We start from the raw sequence: 11,159 nt of genomic DNA on the forward strand, positions 1-11,159 counted from the left end.
ACAGGCAGATCTATTCTTTCTTCTTATTGTGTGGCGATGTCCTAAGTTTTTGCCCTGTCTCCCCCCTACATACAGACCCCCAGCTGGACATTTGGTACATATAGTTAAGTACACCCCATTAGATGTGATACAGCTGAACGTACCTGGGATCTTATAGTCCTGATGTGAGTTGGGGATCTTTATCTTGTCTGTGGTTTTACACTTTTTCTGGTAGCAGAGAAGGTACCTGTAGCTGGTGGAGATGACAGGGAGCTTCTGACAATGATGCTTCTTAGATTTGGGGGCTGCCTGAAACACAGAAGTGGGGGATCTGGAAATATGGATTGTAATCGGCCATCTTTTTGTAGTAAGGGTTGTAGTTTCTGTGCAGCTCTTCTTAGCGCCTGAAGACGTTCCATGAACACTTTAATCGATTTCATCCCATCATCAACCTAACACTCAACTACTCCTGGACTGAAATTAACTTTTTGGACACCATCATCAAGCTACAGAACAATGAAATAGAAATATCCTTGTACCGGAAACCAATCGACCGTCCTACATACCTTAAATGGGACAGTTTCTATCCAAAACACATTAAAAACTATTGTTTACAGCCAAGCCATCAGATACAATCGGATATGTTCCAACCAGATGAACAGAGACAAACACGTTGATGGCCTCAGAAAGACCTTTTTGAAACAGGGCTACCATCCAAGAACAATTGAGAACCAGATTACAAGAGCCACCAGAATATCAAGGAATCATCTCCTACATCACAAAACCAAACAAGAAAGCAGCCGGGTGCCTCTAGTAGTCACCTACAATCCAAATCTGGAGGCGCTAAGGAGAGCTGCACGGAAACTACAACCCTTACTACAAAAAGATGGCCGATTACAATCCATATTGCCAGACCCCCCACTTCTGTATTTCAGGCAGCCCCCAAATCTAAGAAGCATCATTGTCAGAAGCTCCCTGTCATCTCCACCAGCTACAGGAACCTTCTCTGCTACCAGAAAAAGTGTAAAACCACAGACAAGATAAAGATCCCCAACTCACATCAGGACTATAAGATCCCAGGTACGTTCAGCTGTATCACATCTAATGGGGTGTACTTAATTATATGTACCAAATGTCCAGCTGGGGGTCTGTATGTAGGGGGGAGACAGGGCAAAAACTTAGGACATCGCCACACAATAAGAAGAAAGAATAGATCTGCCTGTAGCCAAGCACCTGTGTTCCCCTGATCACAGCATAACAGATATGAAATTACTAGTATTAAAAGGTAAGTTCAAATCTCAGAGAGAAAGAAGAAATTCAGAATATGAACTGATGATGAACTTTTACACTTTCAGAGCAGGAGTGAATGTGTCGCGTGGATTTATGTCATTCTACATCAGCTAAGGAGTTTGCTCCTCAGACCTGTGGGGGCATCATAACACTGGACCTGGTCACAAGGCAATAAACCCTTCACACTTCTTATCTACTAACTGCTAATTATTTATAGCCAGAACTGTTTATCTCTTCCATAATAACTCAGCTTTCCATCACCAGTCTTACCTATTGCATTTTATTTTCTTGAATGTCTTATTGTGTATAAACATGTGACTCTTCAGATTCTGTGGTATACTATGCTTGATGAAGAGACCTGCGTAGTCTTGAAAGCTTGCAATTTGTTCCCATCTTTTCATTTAGCCATTAAAAGGTATCAACCACTGAGGACTCTCAAATCTAAATACTGTTCTATCTACTGGCTAACACAGTACAAGAATATATATTTTCCCTATTTCCAAACAAAGGGAGTTTAAAGTAAATTATACTGATTTCTATACTTAAGCCCCCCGTCTCACATAGCGAGATCGCTAGTGAGATGGCTGCCCACCTCACCAGCGATGTCGCTGTGTGTGACACTTTGTAGCGATCAGGCCCCTGCTGTGAGGTCGCTAATCGCTGCAGAATGTCCTGGACCATTTTTTAGTCGCTGCCCTCCCGCTGGTCAGCACACATCACTGTGTGTGACCAGTGGGACCAGCGATCAGGCTGGTAGCCATGATAAACAGCGCGTTGCTAGGGGCACACGCGCACTTAGTAACCCGCTGTTTATCATGGTTACCAGCCTGCTTCAGCAGCAGACTGGTAACCAGGAGCAGGACATCGTGGAAAGATTCTTTCCCCGATATCGCTCCTCCCCTGATCGCTGGTGACCCTGCCTATTTGACAGCTCACCAGCGATCACTTAGCGACGCACCAGCGATCCCGGCTAGGTCACATCGTTGTCGGGATCGCTGCTGCGTCGTTATGTGAGACGGTACCCTAAGTAATGCACATTTTCTAAATGGACATTGTCTAATTATATGAATGATACTTAAATTATATCTATCGATTTTTTTTTTTTGTATTTACAAGTAAATACCTTGATGTGCTGGCTTGAGGTTCCTGCATTTCTTCCCATAATCGTAGCACCAGAGTGATGGCAAATGTTTTGTTTATTTTTTCGGGCATCAGACACCTGAATGCCCGCACCTCTGACAGTAAAAGTGACCCAGGGTCTAAAAAACGGCAAAGTCCCTTCATTTTGAGTAATTCCGGTTAAGTAGTATAACGCAACCCGGCTATCCTCTTCTTCCTTGGTTTGATTATATATGTATATGTGTGTATGTGTATGGCGTGAGCCAGCAGAGACCGTCTCCCACCTGGCCCGCTGGGACGCGGCTGCTGGTGGTGGTGTCGTCCCCCCTGGCCAGCTGGGACGGGGCTGCAGGTGGTCGTGTCGGGCCAGTTGGGACGCGGCTGCTGGTGGTGGTGTCTTCCCCCGTGGCCAGCTGGGACGTGGCTGGTGGTGGTGTCGCCCCCCCTGGCAAGATGGGACGCGGTTGCTGGTGGTGGTGTCGGGCCAGCTGGGACGCGGCTGCTGTTGGTGGTGTCGCCTCCCCTGGCCAGCTGGGACGCGGCTGCTGGTGGTGGTGTCGCCCCCCCTGGCCAGCGGGTACAGACACCTGAATGTCCGCACCTCTGACAGTGGAAGTGACCCAGGGTCTAAAAAACGGCAAAGTCCCTTCATTTTGAGTAAATCCCGTTACTTAGCAGAACATGGTGCAGATGTTAACCGGATGTACCCAAAGTTTATTCACCCTAATCCCGTTACTTAGCAGAACATGGTGCAGATGTTAACCGGATGTACCCAAAGTTTATTCACCCTAATCCCGTTACTTAGCAGAACATGGTGCAGATGTTAACCGGATGTACCCAAAGTTTATTGACCCCACTCCGGACACCTGGATGCCCGCACCCCCTATTCCGGACATCTGGATGCCCGCACCTCTGACAGTGGGAGTGACCCAGGGTCTAAAAAACGACAAAGTCCCTTCATTTTGAGTAATTCCGGTTAAGTAGTATAATGCAACCCGGCTACCCTCTTCTTCCTTGGTTTGAGTATATATGTATATGTGTGTATGTGTATGGCGTGAGCCAGCAGAGACCGTCTCCCACCTGGCCCGCTGGGACGCGGCTGCTGGTGGTGGTGTCATCCCCCCTGGCCCGCTGGGACGCGGCTGCTGGTGGTGGTTGTGTCCCCCCTGGCCCGCTGGGACGCGGCTGCTGGTGGTGGTGTTGTCCCCCCTGGCTAGCTGGGACGCGGCTGCTGGTGGTGGTGTCCCCCCTGGCCAGCTGGGACGCGGCTGCTGGTGGTCTTATATGTATATATTGTATCATTATATATTTATATTATGTCAAATTAATTTCCATTTTTTTTTTTTCTTCAGTTAGATAACGAAGCATTGTGGAGATGCGGCTCTCCAGCCTCCATGATAACGCAACCCGGCTATCCTCTTCTAACTTGGTTTGAGTATATATGTATATGTGTGTATGTGTATGGCGTGAGCCAGCAGAGGCTGTCTCCCCCCTGGCTAGCTGGGACGCGGCTCCTGGTGGTGGTGTCGTCCCCCCTGGCCAGCTGGGACTCGGCTGCTGGTGGTGGTGTCCCCACCCCCTGGCCAGCTGGGACGCGACTGCTGGTGGTGGTGTCCCATCCCCCCCCTTGGCCAGCTGGGACGCTACTGCTGCTGGTGGTGTGTGTCCGTCCACCCCCCCTGGCCAGCTGCGACGCGGCTGCTGGTGGTGGTGTCCTCCCTCTGGCCCGCTGGGATGCGGCTGCTGGTGGTGGTGTTGTCCCTCCTGGCCCGCTGGGACGCGGCTGCTGGTGGTGGCGTCGTCCCACCTGACCAGCTGTGACGTGGCTGCTGGTGGTGGTGCCGCCTCCCCTGGCCAGCTGGGACGCGGCTGCTGGTGGTGGTGTCGTCCCCTGGCCAGCTGGGACGCGGCTGCTTGTGGTGGTGTCGTCCCCTGGCCAGCTGGGACGCGGCTGCTGGTGGCGGTGTCGTCCCCTGGCCAGCTGGGACGCGGCTGCTGGTGGCGGTGTCGTCCCCTGGCCAGCTGGGACGCGGCTGCTGGTGGTGGTGTCGTCCCCTGGCCAGCTGGGACGCGGCTGCTGGTGGTGGTGTCCCCCCTGGCCAGATGGGACGCGGCTGCTGGTGGTGGTGTCGTCCCACCTGACCAGCTGGGACGTGGCTGCTGGTGGTGGTGCCACCCCCCCTGGCCAGCTGGGACGCGGCTGCTGGTGGTGGTGCCCCCCCCTGGCCAGCTGGGACGCGGCTGCTGGTGGTGGTGTCGTCCCCTGGCCAGTTGGGACGCAGCTGCTGATGGTGGTGTCTCCCCCCCCCCTGGCCAGCTGAGACGCGGCTGCTGGTGGTGGTGTCTCCCCCCCTAGCCAGCTGGGACACGGCTGCTGGTGGTGGTGTGCCTCTCCCGGCCAGCTGGGACGCAGCTGCTGGTGGTGGTGTCCCCCCTGGCCAGCTGGGACGCGGCTGCTGTTGGTGGTGTCCCCCCCCCGGCCAGCTGGGACGCGGCTGCTGGTGGTGGTGTCGTCCCCGCTGTCCAGCTGGGACTCGGCTGCTGGTGGTGGTGTCGTCCCCCCTTTGCCAGCTGGGACCCGGGTGCTGGTAGTGGTGTCGTCCTCCCTGGCCAGCTGGGACTCGGCTGCTGGTGGTGGTGTCGTCCCCCCTTTGCCAGCTGGGACTCGGGTGCTGGTGGTGGTGTCGTTCTCCCTGGCCAGCTGGGACTCGGCTGCTGGTGGTGGTGTCGTCCCCCCTTTGCCAGCTGGGACCCGGGTGCTGGTAGTGGTGTCGTCCTCCCTGGCCAGCTGGGACTCGGCTGCTGGTGGTGGTGTCGTCCCCCCTTTGCCAGCTGGGACGCGGGTGCTGGTGGTGGTGTCGTCCTCCCTGGCCAGCTGGGACTCGGCTGCTGGTGGTGGTGTCGTCCCCCCTTTGCCAGCTGGGACTCGGGTGCTGGTGGTGGTGTCGTTCTCCCTGGCCAGCAGGGACTCGGCTGCTGGTGGTGGTGTCGTCCCCCCTTTGCCAGCTGGGACTCGGGTGCTGGTGGTGGTGTCGTTCTCCCTGGCCAGCTGGGACTCGGCTGCTGGTGGTGGTGTCGTCCCCCCTTTGCCAGCTGGGACCCGGGTGCTGGTGGTGGTGTCTTCAAGCGCTAAGAAGAGCTGCACAGAAACTACAACCCTTACTACAAAAAGATGGCCGATTACAATCCATATTTCCAGATCCCCCACTTCTGTGTTTCAGGCAGCCCCCAAATCTAAGAAGCATCATTGTCAGACGCTCCCTGTCATCTCCACCAGCTACAGGAACCTTCTCTGCTACCAGAAAAAGTGTAAAACCACAGACAAGATAAAGATCCCCAACTCACATCAGGACTATAAGATCCCAGGTACGTTCAGCTGTATCACATCTAATGGGGTGTACTTAATTATATGCACCAGCTGGGGGTCTGTATGTAGGGGGGAGACAGGGCAAAAACTTAGGACATCGCCACACAATAAGAAGAAAGAATAGATCTGCCTGTAGCCAAGCACCTGTGTTCCCCTGATCACAGCATAACAGATATGAAATTACTAGTATTAAAAGGTAAGTTCAAATCTCAGAGAGAAAGAAGAAATTCAGAATATGAACTGATGATGAACTTTTACACTTTTAGAGCAGGAGTGAATGTGTCGCGTGGATTTATGTCATTCTACATCAGCTAAGGAGTTTGCTCCTCAGACCTGTGGGGGCATCATAACACTGGACCTGGTCACAAGGCAATAAACCCTTCACACTTCTTATCTACTAACTGCTAATTATTTATAGCCAGAACTGTTTATCTCTTCCATAATAACTCAGCTTTCCATCACCAGTCTTACCTATTGCATTTTATTTTCTTGAATGTCTTATTGTGTATAAACATGTGACTCTTCAGATTCTGTGGTATACTATGCTTGATGAAGAGACCTGCGTAGTCTTGAAAGCTTGCAATTTGTTCCCATCTTTTCATTTAGCCATTAAAAGGTATCAACCACTGAGGACTCTCAAATCTAAATACTGTTCTATCTACTGGCTAACACAGTACAAGAATATATATTTTCCCTATTTCCAAACAAAGGGAGTTTAAAGTAAATTATACTGATTTCTATACTTAAGCCCCCCGTCTCACATAGCGAGATCGCTAGTGAGATGGCTGCCCACCTCACCAGCGATGTCGCTGTGTGTGACACTTTGTAGCGATCAGGCCCCTGCTGTGAGGTCGCTAATCGCTGCAGAATGTCCTGGACCATTTTTTGGTCGCTGCCCTCCCGCTGGTCAGCACACATCGCTGTGTGTGACCAGCGGGACCAGCGATCAGGCTGGTAGCCATGATAAACAGCGCGTTGCTAGGGGCACACGCGCACTTAGTAACCCGCTGTTTATCATGGTTACCAGCCTGCTTCAGCAGCAGACTGGTAACCAGGAGCAGGACATCGTGGAAAGATTCTTTCCCCGATATCGCTCCTCCCCTGATCGCTGGTGACCCTGCCTGTTTGACAGCTCACCAGCGATCACTTAGCGACGCACCAGCGATCCCGGCCAGGTCACATCGTTGTCGGGATCGCTGCTGCGTCGTTATATGAGACGGTACCCTAAGTAATGCACATTTTCGAAATGGACATTGTCTAATTATATGAATGATACTTAAATTATATCTATCGATTTTTTTTTTTTGTATTTACAAGTAAATACCTTGATGTGCTGGCTTGAGCTTCCTGCATTTCTTCCCATAATCGTAGCACCAGAGTGATGGCAAATGTTTTGTTTATTTTTTCGGGCATCAGACACCTGAATGCCCGCACCTCTGACAGTAAAAGTGACCCAGGGTCTAAAAAACGGCAAAGTCCCTTCATTTTGAGTAATTCCGGTTAAGTAGTATAACGCAACCCGGCTATCCTCTTCTTCCTTGGTTTGAGTATATATGTATATGTGTGTATCTTTATGGTGTGAGCCAGCAGAGACCGTCTCCCCCCTGGCCGGCTGGGACGGGGCTGCTGGTGGTGGTGTCCCCCCCCCCCCCCCGGCCAGCTGGGACGGGGCTGCTGGTGGGGGTGTCGTCCCCCCTGGCCAGCTGGGACGGGGCTGCTGTTGGTGGTGTGTCCCGTCCCCCCCCCCCCCCGGCCAGCTGGGACGCGGCTGCTGGTGGTGGTGTCCCCCCTGGCCAGATGGGACGCGGCTGCTGGTGGTGGTGTCGTCCCACCTGACCAGCTGGGACGTGGCTGCTGGTGGTGGTGTCGTCCCACCTGACCAGCTGGGACGTGGCTGCTGGTGGTGGTGCCGCCCCCCCACGGGCCAGCTGGGACGCGGCTGCTGGTGGTGGTGCCCCCCCCTGGCCAGCTGGGACGCGGCTGCTGGTGGTCTTATATGTATATATTGTATCATTATATATTTATATTATGTCAAATTAATTTCCCTTTTTTTTTTTTCTTCAGTTAGATAACGAAGCATTGTGGAGATGCGGCTCTCCAGCCTCCATGATAACGCAACCCGGCTATCCTCTTCTAACTTGGTTTGATTATATATGTATATGTGTGTATGTTTATGGCGTGAGCCAGCAGAGGCCGTTCTCTTGGCCAGCTGGGACGTGGCTGCTGGTGGTGGTGGCATCCCCCCTAGCCAGCTGAGACGCGGCTGCTGGTGGTGGTGTCGTCCCCCCTGGCCCGCTGAGACGCGGCTGCTGGTGGTGGTGTCGTCCCCCCTGGCCAGCTGGGACGCGGCTGCTGGTGGTGGTGTCCCTCCCCCCCTGGCCAGCTGGGACACGGCTGCTGGTGGTTGTGTTGTCCCCCCTGGGTCGCTGCTGCTGGTGTCCCCACTTGGCCAGCTGGGACGCGGCTGCTGGTGGTCTTGTGTATATATATTATATATTGTATCATAATATATTATATATTAAAAAATATTATATATTTATATTATGGCAAATTATTTTCCCCTTTTTTTTTTTTTCTTCAGTTAGATAACGAAGCATTGTGGAGATGCGGCTCTCCAGCCTCCATGATAACGCAACCCGGCTATCCTCTTCTAACTTGGTTTGAGTTTATACAATGCCGGCAAGAAAAATCTTTACAAATTCAACAAAACCACAAAATCTTAACGTTCAAGTGTTTTATTGTTGATATTTTGTTACAATTAGTATTTTAATTAATTAGTATTGATATTTACATTTTACTAAGCCAGCTTTGCTATTATATAGTTTTTGATTATCTCCTTCATTGTGTGCACTTTTAAGAAGTGAAATCATGATGCGGATTTTACTTGTAAAGTTTTTTTTTTACTGCACAAATGTAAAGATTTTTTTTGCCGGCAATGTATGTATATATGTGTATGACGTGAGCCAGCAGAGGCCGTCTTCCCCCCTGGCCAGCTGGGACGCGGCTGCTGGTGGTGGTCTCCCCCCTGGCCAGCTGGGACGCGGCTGCTGGTGGTGGTCTCCCCCCTTTCCAGCTGGGACGCGGCTGCTGGTGGTGGTGTACCCCCCTGGCCAGCTGGGACGCGGCTGCTGGTGGTGGTGTCGTCCTCCCTGACCTGCTGGGAACGCGGCTGCTGGTGGTGGTGTCGTCCCCCCTGGCCAGCTGGGACGCGGCTGCTGGTGGTGGTGTCGTCCCCCCCTGGCCAGCTGGGACGCGGCTGCTGGTGGTGGTGTCGTCCCCCCTGGCCAGCTGAGACGCGGCTGCTGGTGGTGGTGTACCCCCCTGGCCAGCTGGGACGCGGCTGCTGGTGGTGGTGTCGTCCCCCTTGGCCAGCTGGGACGCGGCTGCTGGTGGTGATGTCGTCCTCCCTGGCCAGCTGGGACGCGGCTGCTGGTGGTGGTGTCGTCCCCCCTGGCCAGCTGGGACGCGGCTGCTGGTGGTGGTGTCGTCTCTCCTGGCCAGCCGGGACGGGTATCAGACACCTGAATGCCCGCCCCTTTGACAGTGAAAGTGACCCAGGGTCTAAAATACGACAAAGTCCCTTCATTTTGAGTAAATGCGGTTATTTAGCAGAAGATGGTACAGATGTTAACCGGATATACCGAAAGTTTATTCACTCTAATCCCGTTAATTAGCAGAACATGGTACAGATGGTAATCGGATTTACCAAAAGTTTATTGACCCCATTCCAGACAAACATTAAAACATTACCAGTTGTCCAGTGTCGTATGTATGATAAGGACTTAGCAGGTCCCGGGGACCAATGGTGAACACTAATCAATCTGAGGCTAATCACATATAATGTCCAGCACTGTCATGGGGGGGTAATGTGCCAGAACCCCTGGGGGTCATTTCGGGCATCAGACACCTGAATGCCCGCACCTCTGATAGTGGAAGTGACCCAGGGTCTAAAAAACCAGCAAAGTCCCTTCATTTTGAGTAAATCCTGTTAAGTAGTATCATATAGTGCAGTTGTTCACCGGATTAGGGAAAAATGGACTTCGGTTACCGCTTGCGCTATATGCTACAAATTAACTGGATTTACCCAGTGTAGGGAAACTGGACTTTGGGTAAATCCGGTTAACTATGGCCTGTGATTGGCTGAGGCAGTCACATTTTCTGGTCAGAAGCAACCAGGATGGACAGAGTAGTTGAGAAGCAATTATAAATGATAGTACAAACACTTCAACAGTAAAATAACTTTATTATAGAATAAAATAACAATATAACTCAGAAACTTTTAATATATAAAGTGCACACATATAAAGAACGGTGGGTCAGCTGCATGGATAGAGCCCATGTAAAAGTGTCAAGCTTTCAAGTCTGAACATTCCGCCCCTTCTCCATACTCGTGTCTTCAGAGTCCATAGTCAACAAAACAGTTCTGTCCCTTTTATAAATTAGGCAAACGCTTGAGCAGGACCACGGGGTTCATCCTCGGACGAGAAGGGCTGGGTCCTTCAGTGCTTTACAAGAAAACAAATACTGAGTGTTAGTATGCATTACATTTTTTTTATGTCTTTATTTTAACATGAGGGTTCCCTTACGCGCAGCAACAGTTGGCAGATATGTGATACCTGTCGGCGGTGAATCAGTGTCGGGCCGTTTGAGCGGCCCAATGGACCGGACACTGAGCGAGCGCTTGGTCTGTCAGGCAGATGCTGCAGGAGCGTGACTCAGGTGTGCACGGACACTGATGGGGCCAGGACATGTTTGTTTCTGAAAACTGTAAAGCATTAAGACACTTCCCATCATTTAGAGCAGGGATCTCTAACCCCAGGCCTCGAGGGCCGCAAACAGTGCAGGATTTCCTTAGCATTGCACAGGTGACGATTAAGGAAATCCTGAAAACCTGCACTGTTTGCGGCCCTCGAGGCCTGGGGTTTGAGATCTCTGCTCTACATGATGGGAAGTGTCTTAATGCTTTACAGCTTTCATAAACAAACATGCCCTGGCTATTACATTAAATGGCTGTACTATAACACCAGTTCTCTCAATGTACATAAGCATGTTCCAGAATTACCTGGAGGAGCTCCTTTTTAGCGACTGGCCCGCCCTCGACATTGTTTCAGTGCTGGGTGAAGAGCCTAAACCTGCCCTGAAATAAAACCATGAGTATTAGAGCTCTTACGGAGTGCACCCATTAGATTGGCATCACAGTATTGAACTCATTTTAAGCCAGCTCCCCACTCATCACTATTCTCCAATCCATATGGAGCCTGCACATCGGCCCTGCCTCCACCAGAAACACAGTTCAAAATAGATGACAATCTGGCTCAAAACAAATGGATTTTTTTTCTGTTTCTTTAAAGGTGCATAACAAAGATCAATGTGACATATCAGTGTGACCCCAGTCAACGCATTT

The 11,159-nt window shown here is 51.6% G+C and overlaps 1 protein-coding gene across 1 annotated transcript; it reads left to right on the plus strand.

Annotated features, from left to right (window-relative positions):
- Positions 1 to 1,345: 1,345 nt before the first annotated feature.
- On the plus strand, positions 1,346 to 7,962 carry LOC141178794 (uncharacterized). Its single transcript, XM_073660633.1, has 3 exons — positions 1,346 to 1,403; positions 4,711 to 5,754; positions 7,820 to 7,962. The coding sequence occupies exons 1-3, from the start codon at positions 1,346 to 1,348 to the stop codon at positions 7,825 to 7,827; spliced, it is 1,110 nt and encodes a 369-aa protein (XP_073516734.1). The 3' UTR covers positions 7,828 to 7,962.
- Positions 7,963 to 11,159: the final 3,197 nt, after the last annotated feature.

This window comes from Phyllobates terribilis, unplaced genomic scaffold (genome assembly GCF_046119375.1).
Source record: "Phyllobates terribilis strain yellow unplaced genomic scaffold, ASM4611937v1 Scaffold_30__1_contigs__length_15301838, whole genome shotgun sequence".
In the NCBI taxonomy this organism is placed as follows: domain Eukaryota; kingdom Metazoa; phylum Chordata; class Amphibia; order Anura; family Dendrobatidae; genus Phyllobates; species Phyllobates terribilis.